The following is a 14,765-nucleotide window of genomic DNA, read 5'->3' on the forward strand; positions in this document are numbered from 1 at the left end:
AATTGAAATCTGTTGATTCTGGCAAATATTATCATTTCGGATTGAAAACTTGCATTGAAAATCTTGTGATTCAGTCTTCCTACTTGAAACATACAAAGGCACTAGAAATCATTCTCAATATTGATGGACTGCCTTTATCAAAGAGCTCCAGCAGTCAAGTGTACCCTATATTATGTAGGTTATCTAAAAATAAAACTGTCGATATGATTGGCATATACCATGGTTATGAAAAACCCAAAGATGCCAACTGGCATCTTTGGGTATATATATGGTATATATATAAATGGTCAGTTTTGCACGGTTAAAATTAAGTCCTTCATTTGTGATGCGCCAGCCAAATCATTTATTAAATATACTAAAGGACATACTGGATATTTTTCATGTACAAAATGCCATGTTGAGGGTGATTTTGTTGATGGTAGAGTATATTTTCCCGAAATAAAAAACCTCCAGTTGAGAACTGATGAAGGGTTTCGTACTAAGGTACAAATAGAGCATCATACTGGCACTTCAATAATTGAAAATATCCCAAATTTCAGTATGGTTGATGGTTTTCCATTGGATTATATGCACCTTATCTGTCTTGGGGTTGTTAAAAAACTAATCTTGTCCTTGTGGTGCTGCGGAAAGCCATCTACCAAAATTTCTTCTAGTGATGTTGCTAATATATCTGAGTCATTGACAAACATTTCTAAATATATGCCTCTAGAGTTCAATAGAAAACCAAGAGGTTTAGGAGAGGTAAAAAGATGGAAGGCAACAGAATTTCGGCAATTTCTATTTTATACGGGGCCAGTAGTATTAAAAAACGTACTCAACAGAGACAAGTATTTGAATTTTATCACATTGCATGTTGCCATGACAATTTTATCAAATCCAAATTGTATTAATTCCATTGATTATGCTGAATCACTTCTTGTATATTTTGTAGAAACATTTAAAATTTTATATGGTAGACAAAATATGTCACATAACATACATAATTTATTGCATCTTGTAAATGATGTATGAAAACATGGAATTGTTGATGTTTTTGGTGCATTTCCATTTGAAAACTTCTTGCAATCAATCTTGAAATCCCTTAGAAAAAGTGATAAACCTCTCTCGCAAATAATAAAGAGAAAAAGCGAGAAGCAAACATTAACAAGGGAAAGTGAAAATGTTGCAAACAATTATCCTATTTTCTCAGTTAATCATTCAGATGGGCCGACATTAAATATGAATGTTCAAAATCAATTTAGAAAAGTCAATTTTGAGAGTTTTGTTCTCCATAATGCTTTGCCAGACAACTGTTGTTCTCTTAAAAATGGAGATATTATTGATATAAAAAATATTGTAATGTATCAAAATGAATATAAAATGATTGGAAATCAATATTTATTGCTCAGAAATTTGTATGAGCAACCTTGTAACTCATCAGAATTAGGAATTTTCTTGACTAATTCAGATATTGGTCCACTCAAAATGTTTAATGTAAGTGATATTGATCGAAAGTGTATCAAACTTGAATTTCACTAGTTCGGACTTCCATTGTCTATTATATAAAATGATTTGAAATCCCTGAAACAAGTAAAAAAGAATAATTAAAAAAGAATAGTTGAAAATAACAATTATATTAAGCAACAATAAACCTGAAATGAAATGATAGTAAAATAACCTACAAGTAAAAATATAATAATTGAATAAATAAAAATTAAAGGAATGCAAAAAGAAAATAATAAAAATAAAAAAGTGTAGAGATTCCAAGTCACGTTAGTTCACGACGTTTCGATTGTTGGTATCTACAATCGTCTTCGGGTGATGACTGGGATATCCTCGGAATAAGTCGCTGGTTCCGGGTCCGTACCAGGTATTCAACGTTTGTTTGAAGGTGATTGACAATGTTTCGTGATGAATTTCACTAGTTCGGACTTCCATTGTCTATTATATAAAATGATTTGAAATCCCTGAAACAAGTAAAAAAGAATAATTAAAAAAGAATAGTTGAAAATAACAATTATATTAAGCAACAATAAACCTGAAATGAAATGATAGTAAAATAACCTGCAAGTAAAAATATAATAATTGAATAAATAAAAATTAAAGGAATGCAAAAAGAAAATAATAAAAATAAAAAAGTGTAGAGATTCCAAGTCACGTTAGTTCACGACATTTCGATTGTTGGTATCTACAATCGTCTTCGGGTGATGACTAGGTCATCACCCAGTCATCACCCGAAGACGATTGTAGATACCAACAATCGAAACGTCGTGAACTAACGTGACTTGGAATCTCTACACTTTTTTATTTTTATTATTTTCTTTTTGCATTCCTTTAATTTTTATTTATTCAATTATTATATTTTTACTTGTAGGTTATTTTACTATCATTTCATTTCAGGTTTATTGTTGCTTAATATAATTGTTATTTTCAACTATTCTTTTTTAATTATTCTTTTTTACTTGTTTCAGGGATTTCAAATCATTTTATATAATAGACAATGGAAGTCCGAACTAGTGAAATTCATCACGAAACATTGTCAATCACCTTCAAACAAATGTATCAAACTTGAAAGTCAAAATGACATTATAATTTTTCCCTTGCTCCATATTATAAGTTGAACTTTTTTATGTCAGCAATAATAAAACTGTAATTTTTCATTAATTATAATGTACAATAATGTACAATACAATAATGTACAATAAGTCATCATATATAAGTAGTAGGTATATATATAGGTATTACAGTAAGAATCATTATTATTTCAGAGTATGCATTAAAGTGAACTTTCAATTTCACATGTCCTTTTCTATTGCTATTATTATTGTTTTCTTGAAATTATTGTTTATAGTGCTTAGTTATTAAGATATGTCAGCAATGGCTGATAAAACTTGGACTGTGGTTCAATTTGAAGACAGTTCCGTTGAAGGTGTCCCAACGAATTGGATACAAGGTAATAATATCTGTCACTGGCCATCTATGGCTCACCCAAAATTGGTAACAGCTATTCGAAAAAGTGAGCCCTTAAACACATGCTGGCCAACACACAAAATAAAGGTTTTTCGAAATGCCACATTTGGTAAGTATAGAACATTTTTAAACTTTTTGCTGAGTATACATTTTATTTTCACTGAGGTACATATAAAAAAATTACATTTCAGTATTGACTTCTTGATTTTATAGTTGATAGTGAAAATGTGTAAAATTTAAAAAAATCGGAACTTATGTACTTCATTGAATCAAATTCAATTATAGGAACTTTAAAGTTTTGAAATGATGCAACACATCATCATGAAACACTCTACCACTACAATTGCCATTTCAGATGACTATATGAAAGCCAGACAAAAAGCAAGAACTGCTGAGGTTACAAGCGACTTAGCATCAGAATTTGAGTCTGAGACTAAAAGAAGGAGAATACAAAAAGTTCTTTCTTCCAGTGAAGAGTCGATAGAAGAAAGTGTCTTGCCATCTCCTCCAAAAAGAAGAATTGGTATGTTATTTTAGAACTATAAACATATAATGTTCAATAATATATTGTTTATTGCAGATAATGAAAAAGTTGCAGAGTCAAACACTAGAAATATAAATGGTGAGCTGAGTTTTGATTATGGACCATGAAAAACCATTTTCTGACATATATTTGAATATACCTTAATTTTTATTTGTAGAAGATCAGCAAGCAAGTACATCAGTTGAAGTTAAAGATATCAAGTTCTTTGTGCTAAATATTTATCTTGCCATGCCACTCGACCCTGCTCTGTCATAAAATAATTCATAAACTCGTCTCTCATTGCTTTTGCTCTTGTGGTTGCATTTCTCCCCAGTTTTCTTAAATCTGCTAAGTGTTGCTCATCCAATCTCCACGATCCTGGTGTTACTGTTCCAACGTCTATGTCTTCACAATCAAAGCACCCAGGTGGTGAATACAGAGCTTGTGTTGTTGTGTTTCGTCGCAGAAAATTATGCAAATATGCACAAGCTAGAACTATACTTTGTACATGCTTTAAGTCAACATTAATAGTTGTGTGTAATATACGGAAAACTGAAGCCAAGATACCAAAAGAGTTTTCCACAATTCGGCGTGCCCTGGATATCCTGTAGTAACATACACGTTTAGGAGACCCTATGTTCAAATCTATAGTATAGGGCTTACAAATATTCACGGTTAAAGGAAATGCATCATCTGCCAGGAAAACGTATGGTGTTAACATTACTCGACCAGGGAGGGATTCAGGAGGCGGTATGTTAAGATTTTGGCTCATGAGTGCTTTCCCAAAAGCTGTATGCCTAAAAACTCCCCCATCGGATATTCTTCCTTGAACGTCAGCATGTACATTCAAAAAATTGTAACGTGCATCTGTTACAGCAAATAGCACTATGCTAAAAAACTGTTTATAATTAAAATATTGACTACCACTGTTCGGTGGACAAGTAATTGCAATGTGCTTTCCATCCATTGCACCCAAACAATGAGGAAAATTCCAACGATCCTCGAAATCTTTCGCAACTTGTTTCCACTCTGTCACTTTTGAGGGCATCTGAAAAAAAAATTAATTAAAATTTGCGCCAATTCAGAAACACAATTTTTTGAAGAAAATCAACCTGCTGCAACTTTTTAATTATTTTTTCTCACTTAGTTTTCTGTACTGAGTGGGTAATTTCATCTAAATTCTGTATCTAATGAAGAAATTGAATTAGATAATTTTTTCTTTATATTATTTAGCATTTCTTGCATTTTCAGGTGACTGAAATCCCAGACACTGACAACAGTGCTGACCAAGAAGAATATGTTGATTCAGAAACATCGGACTCTCTGCTATCCTCACATCCCACTACAAAAGCACGTGTCTCTAAGAGCTCTACGACTGCAGATCCAATTTTAAAAAGGGCTCAACAGATAATACGTAATGCTGGTGAAAAAAGAAGGAATGAATATAGTGGTTTTGGAGAGCATATAGCAAACAAGTTGAGCAAATATGATGCTCACACCTGTGCTCAGGCAGAACTGAAAATAATGCAAATTCTGTTTGACTGTGACATGGGAATGTATAGAAAACAATGTTCGTCTACCACTACACCGTTACAGAGTCCTAACGACGATAGTAGGAGCGGAGCTAGCACTTCACAAAGCCAATATTTAGACATATCCCATTCAAACACCCAGGCAACGCAAAATACTTTCCAACCCATTATCAGTGATCAGTATGAACACTATTCCTCTCCAGGTCCAACTGCGTTTACTACAAATTCTGTTTATGAGACACTTGTGTCGGCTACTATCCACCAATGTGATGAGTGATTCTTTGTCCAAATTCTTACTATCAATTACTATATTATTATTACTGTTTACTTACTATTATTATTACTTAATAAATCAATGTTGACTTACCTTCATGTATTCTTTCAATCCTTCTATTAAGGCTGCACAAACTTCTGGAACAATAACAGAAATTGACGAATCTGACACTCTGAACAAATACATCAAGCTTTTATATGAATCACCAGTCGCTAAAAACCGTAGAGTTATCGCCAATCTTGTGGTAACAGGTATTGCTTTTCTCATGTTTGTATCATTTCTTTTTATTTTTGGTCCAATTTTGTTTAAAAGAAACTCATAGTCACTCTTTGACATTCTTGAAAAGTTTTTAAATAACTTATTATCAAGACTTATTTCTAGACTCAAGTTATCTAAAGTTTCACGCCTATTGAAGTAAGGTCGAATCCATAATCTTCTCTTTTTTTTCTTCAACTTTTCGTTTTCTTTTAAAACAATATAAGCCGCCGCGAAAAGAATCATTTCGTCGTCAGCCATTGTTGCCCGGTTATGTAGCTCGTCTACGAAACAAACATTTTTGACTACATGCGCCACACTGTTGCAGGTAAATATTGCCGAAATATATATTGCCGGGCCTAAGATGTCTAAAAACCCTGGTGCATCTACTCATACCTGCAAAAGTTTGGGATAAAATGAGGGATTTATGGCTAACTTGATTAGCAGAGATCAACGCCGTTTCAGATGGCGCAAGCAGTCATTACAGTAAACTGTAATCATAAGACCACACAGTGTGTATTTGTATTTATATTTAATTCCACATTCATTTTTCATACCTACTGTGCTTTTAGGATAACTTGAAAAGTGAGTTAATGAATTTTTTGTGTTTTAAGTATTATTGACGAATTGTCAGTATTAAATTGAAAGATAAGAGTCCAAGTTCTGGTGAATTATTAGTTGAAGTTTCAACCCAAGCAAAGTTTTGAAGAAATTTCGTGTAATTTCTTGATATTTCAACTCAAGAAATGTTGGCAGATGTTATTATGTAGTTGACATTGGTTGTTTATCGGAACGAATTCCGCAAAACAGGTGGTAAGTATAAAGATTATATACCTGAATACATGTTTTTAGTATGGTATTGGAATGGAAAAACAACTGAATAATTCACTAGATTACAAAGAAATATTCCCAGTGAATTCTTTGTCGAACTTTTCGATTACCTGTTAAGAGATCATTTTGATAAGCACCAACTTTTAACCGTTTTTTTTTTAATTAATAATAAAAAAGTTTTCTCATTGATGCATAAAATTTGGAATAAGCGGTTTATATACGAAGAACAATGTAATGAGTAGAAACACAGCTGTTTTCTAATAGATATTCAACCAAAATACATCTACTCATAGTGACTATGGATGTATGTGTATCACACCTAGCAGTTCTACTCATGAATCAGGACATTGATTTTCTTATACATACACATCTCGTTAAGTACACAAAATCACTCAAGAGAAGTAGCACTACAGTCCCACCTTGAACTCGTCATGCAAGCCTTTGGGTTCTGCAAATAACTTGAGAGAAATTACAAGGCAAAATTTATTAATTTACAATAGATGTAAGATGGCCAATTACCTTCCGTTGATCATCAGATGTATTGAATAACTTCTTTGGTTCAGAAAGAATGTGAACTATTTATTGTCTGTAAAAGTATATTAAAGTTTATAAGATTTCCGTATTTATAATTATTGAAATTTACAGTTCCAGCATAAATTGAACAAAGTTTAATTCAAATATCTTCTATTATTATTATTTTAATTTGATTTCATTGAGTCATATTTTTTGCTATGATTGCATGTGCAGGTCATCACTGATAGACCAATTTGACACTTGACCCCCATGCCAATTAAAATTTTGAAAAAAGTTGAAGTGCCTCCCCCAGCCATCTATCGAGCAATCACAGTGTTTTTTTTTTTCAAAAAATAGTATTGGTAATAGCCCCCAAACGTTTTTTTCATGTTTCTACGTCAAACCGTTCAAAAGTTAAGTTAGTTTTTCATCAGTCTGAGGTGAAATTGTATTTAATATCCTTACCAGTGGTAAATTAACTTCCAGTTTCCTTGTGATGGGATTTCTTTTATATTCAGGTTCCCACGAAAAGTAAAATACCGTAATGTTCAGAGAACACCATGGTTGAATTTCTGCAGATTGCATGAAAGTAGTTTAGTGTCTTTTAGAATACAAATACAAAATGTCTTCTGATATACTTTAATTGCTTACTACAACCTTTTACATCGAGTGTGTAAAAGAGTTCTTTTTTTTCAAACAATGTGATCATCAATTATGATACTGGTAGTTTTTTGAAAATATTCAATCAAATTTTAAAAAAACATACAGCTGATGAGAGTATCACATCTCAACAGATATTTTCAGATTTTTCGAAATTTGACTCACAGAAAATTGTATTTTTTTTAATTTTTATTTTCGAGGGCTCTTTCATTATGCTCTTTAGCACAGCAGATATTCAATCTAGAGATCAAATATGCCCTCAGTGCCTCTCTTGACAATTCTTCCTTGTGGTGTTCACAACCTACAATATTTTTGGGAGAAAAATTTGACAATTTGATTAAAATTACTGGAAAGCAATTTCTTTTAAGTTCCCTCTCAAAAACACCTGATATTATTGTGGCTTCAACATCATGAAGAAAGCTATTAATTTTTTGTGATGGTAATGTTAAAAATCCTCTGCTCTTGTTTCTTATGAGGGAATTGAATATTTCATTTCTCTTCCCAATATCGAATCCACACATTCTCCACATTTGGTGTTGCCTTTAATTTTTTTTGCAACATATTCACAGAAATAAGCAAAAGCTTCATCAATACCTGAGAAGTCCTCTTCAATTTCGGAGATAGTTTCTTCTATTTCAATATAGAAAATAAATTTTTGCTGTTTTTCTTTCAGATCTCCAATATGAAGAAGGGATTTCATCATTTCTCCTCCACTAACATTACTTTCCCTGGGCGGTTTTATCAGAGAATAGAGGGACATTAGGCGGAATATTTGTCCAACTTGAATTGACTCGGGATGAGTATTGCATCCACCTGCAGCTCTCATCATCCCAAAAATGCTGAAAATGATATCAACAAAGTTGATTGGAATTGTTATGGATATGTGAACATTATCACCTCCAAATGATCTTGGTTCAATCTGGATGTCATCAATTATTTGAAACCAAAATGGGGTTAGGAATATTCTCTAGTTGAATACTGCTAGAATTTGCCAATGGATGTTTTGTGACAGAGTGTAAATCGGGTAGAATACTACAGGATGGACTAGGAAAAACGTTTAGTGGAAGTTCAGGAGCAGTTTCACTGAGAAATAAAAAATATCAAAATGCCTATTTTTATTATAAAAATGACTATCACGTCAATTTCACAATAGATCTTGTCTAAAATCTAAATTTTTCATGATGATCTTCTACCACATAGTAACGGCTATATATCCATCAATTTACTTGTCTAAAACATGTTTTACCCTTTAGATCAATAAATGTTATTTAATTAAATCAATAAAACTATATAAATAATCACACAATCCTTATCAGATATTTGGCAGAAGCTTTATCAAATATTCTTTGAAAAAACTGATCACAGAACTAAATATAGGAATTCAAGTATTTCAGTTGTTCATGTTTCAAACGGAGTTTTTTCCACTGGATAATCCAACTGCAAACTGAAAAATAAAACCAGTTATAAATTCATCAACAATTTTCAATAGCTCATGTAGTATGATTTCATGACTGACTTCAATGTTTTGGTTGGTTTTCGGATTTTGCTGTTGTCTTCTTTGGTAAACTCCAAACGTTTCAACTGCAACTACGACAGTCAGCGGCGTTGACGAAGTACTCCTAAGATATTCATTGAAACTAATTTCAGTATCAACTTTATTCTCTAAGATTACGCAACGCAACTGAATATGATTGTCTCAGTTGCAGTCAAATATTTTTACTGAAAATGATCAGGGCAAAGCCAGGAAACTAACTATTACGAAATTATACAGGATGGGTTTATACATTCAGTTCGATTTTAGAAATATTTCATGCTGATTTCAGAATCGAAGTTACACTAAATCATTATTTTATCTATTCAAAATTATATCTGGTTTCATCTCCCTTATAACTTCCAACGTTCTACGGAGGTCCATTAGACAAATAAAGCTATTTATTACACCATATCACTTAACTAACTATTGGTATCATACTCCTTTATCTGAAATGTTGAGACTTGAAAATAACTACTCTGATAAAATCAATTTCTTCTGTGATAATAAAATATTTTTAAGAATCTCACTCTTTGCTCATGTAAATTTTTTTCATTACTTTGATTGTCCTTCATTCAACACACAAAAATGTGTCTATAATAATTATAGTAGTAGTAGTATAAGTGGTTACAGTACAAGCTTTCTTTGTTATATAATTTATTGTAAACAAAAATTGGGGTTCACCTATATACAAATGAATAAATTGAGACTAAAATGGTATTTGTTAAAATTGGTTTTTCTGTTAACCAGCTGTCGTTCCCCTACAAACGGCAGCCCTCAGAAGTCGAAACTTGTGCGAACAGGGATTAACGAAATCTTACCTTTTAACGTGCGATTCTTAGCATGTATACCTAAATATAAGCCTTTGTTCGATAACAACTTTTCCATTAATTTTTTTTTATTCCTACTGGCATTTCATTATAACCGTCTCACAAGAAAGATTCTAAAAGATACACCTCTTTTTGATTATGTTCTCAGAAGAGGCTGTTTATAATAATGATATCGTATTTATTATTTCCATGTGTAAGCAGGACACTTACACAGATATTGAAATATCAGGAAATACAGGGTGAAGTTAATGAAGTTAATTTTCTGTGAATCAGGCATTTGTAGAAAATGTTGTTCAACTTTACCCCTTTCTTCCACTATCACCTTTTATTATATTAGCACCTATTAGCCCGTATTGAATAATGATGTACTTTTATGAAAGGTATGAAGGGAAAATATGATGTAATAGTTATTTATGTATCAAGGGAATTAGGAGGGCCTTAATTACCGATGGCAAAGTTTGCGTCCCGAGGGCCTCTGGCCCGAGGGACAGCAATTGCCTGAGGTTATTTAGGCTCATTAATTCCCGTGGTACATAGATAATTTTATTTCTGACCGATTTCAATAAAATTTTGTTCATTTTTGAAACGGAAAAATGTACCAATTCATTACCTTTCCGGTATATTTGAATCAGGTACCGTTGATTATAGTAGAGTTTTCTTGTTGCTAGGTTGTTGCTATGTTACTTGTTTATAAACAGAACTTGAAACGTGTTTTCTACCCCAAATATAATGGAGGATATTTTGAAAAAAGCTGAACAAGCAAGAGAATCATTAATTCCATCGAAAAGTGAAGCCGTATACCAAAAAGAATACAAGATATATCTGGACTGGCTGACACGGAAAAATGTTATGCCAAAAGATGTCACTGAAACTGTATTTCTGGCATATTTTCAAGAACTGGTAAGGAATTTTCTATGTTTTTCGGTAGATTTGGTAGTAACTGTGTTTATTCGTTTCAGTCAGAAACGTATAGTCCGAATTCTTTATGGACTAAATGGTCAATGCTAAAATCGATGGTGACTATACATGAGAAACGAGATATCACCAAGTTCAATGAACTACAGGCTTTTTTGAAACGGAAGAGTAAGAGTTATAAGCCGAAAAAGTCTGCTGTTTTATCTCCTAAAGATGTTATCAGATTCCTAAAGGACGCTCCTAATGATATTCATTTATTGCATAAGGTAATTTTTTTCTTATTTTCCTTTTTGTGTGTATTTATTTCCTTTTTTTTGTTATAGGTTGTTTTGATTATGGGTTATTTTGGAGGATGCAGAAGTCAGGAACTTTTGAATATGAAGATATCGGATATAGAGGACCGGGATTCCGTTATGGTAGTGAACGTACCGGAAAGTAAAACTGGTGTATCGAAGAAATTTACAGTTGTGGATGAAAAAGAGTTCTCCGCTTTGCCTTTATTAAGACTTTATATGTCTTTGCGTCCTAAAGGTATTGAACGATTTTTTTTGAGCTTCCGACAAAATAAATGTACATCTCAGCCAATTGGAAAAAACATGTTTGGGAAAATCCCCAGCAAAATCGCAATGTATTTAGGATTGCCAAACTCATCTTCCTATACGGGACATTGCCTTCGTCGCACTTCTGCTACTGCTCTAGCCAATGCAGGAGCAACTATGACTAACTTGAAAAGACACGGAGGTTGGAAAAGTTCCACGGTGGCGGAGGGGTATTTGGAGGATAGCATCGAATTGAGAAATAAAACGGCGCGTATGTTGTCTACTTTGTCATCAGAAGAGGCAGGTACCTCGACTGTAGTGAACAGAAGCTCCAGCCATACAAAAGAAGAAATTGTTTCCAGTGGCGGAAGTAATTTTCAGGGAACATTTCAAAATTGTACATTTATTATTTGTAATGACGTGAATAAATAAAATATGGTTCAGTATTCATTTCTATTTATTTTTACTTGTGAAAGGTAGAGGGAATTATAAAATCTATAATGTCCCAAAGGGGTTATGACCCTCTTTATTGATAGCGTAACTATGACGATATAATCTTATAATATCCCGGTCAGAAATAAAATATTGAACAAAACAGCAGCTGCGATCATTGAAATGAAATATAATGTGAAATGTTATAACTAAACTCCACACATTCAGACAATTTGTGACATATCCCTTTTTCAACATGATTCAATTAAATAATTGTTACATAAATATCTCTTCTCATATTATGTTATCAATAACTTTCTTTAAAGTCCGTTATGAGCCTTATATGAAATTTGTAAAAGGACATTGATATGCTTGAGTTGAACCGAAAACAACAATCTTTTATCTTCAAGAGAAATGAATGGCATTGAGTGTTTGTTTCCAACTGCGAACTTCTGAGGGTCACCGTTAGAGAACAGCCGGTTGAAAATAACTTTTTTTTTTTCTAGATAGGTAAAGCTAGAAGGGGAAGAGCATACTGTTTGGTTGCTTGGAATTCTATATGCTAACAATTACTGCAAGTATATATTTTAGAGAACATTAGGTTTCTCATCATACATGAGTAGTCTTTTAACCACCCAATAATTTTTTTTTATACAAGTCCACAGTACAACAACGACCTCGAGTTCTACAATAATTTTCCACAAGATTTCAAAAATATACAACATTCTGTTAGGCTTGGGGAACTATTTGTTTGACATGGAGCCCTACTCAGTCAGTGATTTTCAAACTTGTCTATGATTTATCAATTGTTGATATAGATTTAATTTTTTATTTGTTATAAATTTTATGCTGATATTAATATCATGATATTTTAAATGGATGTTAAATTTCATGTAACTGTAAACTTACTTACTTCTCATTATAATTCTGTAGAAATGCAATAAATCTATCTGCATACTGTAATATTCATCTGTAGGTATCTATGATTCTATGAATAGACTTTTCTTGCAACTAGGTATTAAGTTGTATTTAAAAAATTTAAAAAAAGCATAAGTGAATGTTTATTTTCAATTTGATATTTTTATTAAGAAAGTAATGATACTCTAGTAGCAGAAGGTGGATTTGAAAGGGTGAAGGATTATTCAAAATATGAAGTTGGTTTTTGGTGTAGGCTGATACAAACTTAGTTTATCCGTGGTGGATTGACAGTAATTATAAAATGTTTCATTTACCTTTGGCACTGAATACAGATGATTACTCGAATTTTTACACTGTCCACACAAAATACAGAATTGTCCCATTTTACAAAAAGTATCCTTATACACTATATAAAACTATTCCTTATTACTACTGAAAAATGTAACCTAACTAAAATAACTGAGAACTAACGAACGAAAACTATAATAAAAAATGCGAACAATGTGAAGATTGGGATGACAAAAAATATCAATTTCAAAATACCAAACGTTGAAAATTATTTTTGACAATGACAGATAATAATTAATTTGACTGACTCAGCGGGGACTCGAACAATTCAGAATAGCGCCATCTTGGGAAAACTCTCGTAAGTGTTGTTAAAAGCAACAGGTGGTTCCTTCAAAAAGTTCAAAACAAAATCTAAGCGTTACCAACACCAGGGTTTCTAGGAATCTTAGCCGGGCCATATCCTGCTGCCAATGTTGTCATTATGGCTGGGCTATAGTTGCGAATATTGCTGCAACATATTGCAGTAAAAATGTTGCCATTTAGAAACCCCTTTATAAGTTCAAGGTTAGGTAGGAGGGAAATGGAGGGCGCCGCGCGTTTCTCTTGTTGAATATTCGTTCTCGTTGTGAGGTTAGTTTTTTCGGGTGTTGAAGAAAACGGGCCGTATTTTTTCTAGAGTGTGGTACGGAAATCGCAGAGTATCGAATGGTAGAAGATTGCTTTGGGTTTTCAAAGAACTGTGCATTCCACGGGATCTTGCACCCGCATATTTCATTTTAGGTATGGTAGGGTGGATTAGCCGGTTAGCCGGCCAGTGCCAGTTTTCGACCACATCAACATTAAAACACAGAAAATAGTATGCAATCCTGACCCTGCTTCCTATTATGGGCATTCCCATTTTCGGCCACCTATTTTTGCTCTACTATCAGCTTCAGCCGCCTTCAGGTAATTTTTCGAACTAGGTATTAGATAATTCAAGATGGCCGGGTTTTTGTTCGCCGTATGATCCGTTAAAGTTCTGTGGATTGTGTAGTGGAAGTGCTGCCAGTAAAAAGTGAGTATTAATGAAATTTCGTATTTTTTGAATGAGTTACATATCATTCAATCATAACATATAATTGAGTTCATATTTTAAATTAGATAAAAGTTAATATTCAATCTCATTTCTGTAAAAGGCATGGTGGTCGAAAACCGGACAATGAAATTTCAGTCTATCCAGTTTTCGGCCATGCCGGTCGAAAACTGGTCATATCTCAGAAAAATTTCTTTCTCTTTTTCATTCACACGCACCTACCTTCATCGTTCTGCATTCAGCACATTACTTCAAAGATTGATATGAATTCAGTATCCAGTTTTCGGCCATTGTTTTCGTATGGAATATCAACACTAATTTGAAGACAACCTAAGTGGCCGAAAACCAGCACAAATTGATAACTACATATGTTTTCCATGAGATGAAGAGGAAAGACTTCTCGGCCACCTTAAACATTATCCTTATTGTTGCAGATGGACAATCAAACAAAAAAAGGAAAGAATATGCAGAAGGCTAAACAAAAACGAGAGTTCTTCAAGTGTTCCGAAGATCAATTGAAACAGGCACTGTATGAAATAAGAGAACATAAAATGAAAATTCGCCAAGCGAGCAGGGAATTTGGAGTACCTAAAACCACCATTCAGGACTACCTGATGGGAAAAATACCAAAAATATCCAGGAAAATCAGAAAAACTGGACCGGAGCCATTGTTGACAATTGAAGGCGAGGAAAAAATTTGTAA

At 33.0% G+C, this 14,765-nt stretch overlaps 3 protein-coding genes across 4 annotated transcripts; 2 read left to right on the top strand and 1 right to left on the bottom strand.

Moving 5' to 3' along the window:
• Positions 1-319: 319 nt before the first annotated feature.
• LOC141486125 (uncharacterized) lies at positions 320-6,158 on the bottom strand. The gene is made up of 3 exons (XM_074183846.1): positions 5,372-6,158; positions 3,633-4,520; positions 320-1,946 (listed from the first exon to the last, which is right to left on the bottom strand). The coding sequence occupies exons 1-2, from the start codon at positions 5,792-5,794 to the stop codon at positions 3,690-3,692; spliced, it is 1,254 nt and encodes a 417-aa protein (XP_074039947.1). The 5' UTR covers positions 5,795-6,158; the 3' UTR covers positions 320-1,946; positions 3,633-3,689.
• On the top strand, positions 2,848-3,665 carry LOC141486130 (uncharacterized). The gene is made up of 3 exons (XM_074183852.1): positions 2,848-3,058; positions 3,305-3,472; positions 3,530-3,665. Exons 1-3 carry the CDS (start codon positions 2,848-2,850, stop codon positions 3,598-3,600), a joined length of 450 nt encoding a protein of 149 aa, XP_074039953.1. The 3' UTR covers positions 3,601-3,665.
• Positions 6,159-8,980: 2,822 nt separating the features above from the next.
• On the top strand, positions 8,981-11,798 carry LOC141486126 (uncharacterized). 2 transcript variants are annotated; one of them, XM_074183847.1, is made up of 3 exons: positions 8,981-10,798; positions 10,858-11,079; positions 11,137-11,798. In XM_074183847.1, exons 1-3 carry the CDS (start codon positions 10,628-10,630, stop codon positions 11,782-11,784), a joined length of 1,041 nt encoding a protein of 346 aa, XP_074039948.1. In that variant the 5' UTR covers positions 8,981-10,627; the 3' UTR covers positions 11,785-11,798. The 2 variants fall into 2 exon arrangements, with proteins under 2 accessions (XP_074039948.1, XP_074039949.1); XM_074183848.1 differs by having other exon boundaries at positions 11,172-11,798.
• The last annotated feature ends 2,967 nt before the right edge of the window (positions 11,799-14,765 follow it).

The sequence above is a fragment of the Leptinotarsa decemlineata genome, unplaced genomic scaffold (genome assembly GCF_025532065.1).
Source record: "Leptinotarsa decemlineata unplaced genomic scaffold, Ldec_3_MD MMD2_tig00026347_RagTag_RagTag, whole genome shotgun sequence".
Taxonomy (NCBI): Eukaryota; Metazoa; Arthropoda; class Insecta; order Coleoptera; family Chrysomelidae; genus Leptinotarsa; species Leptinotarsa decemlineata.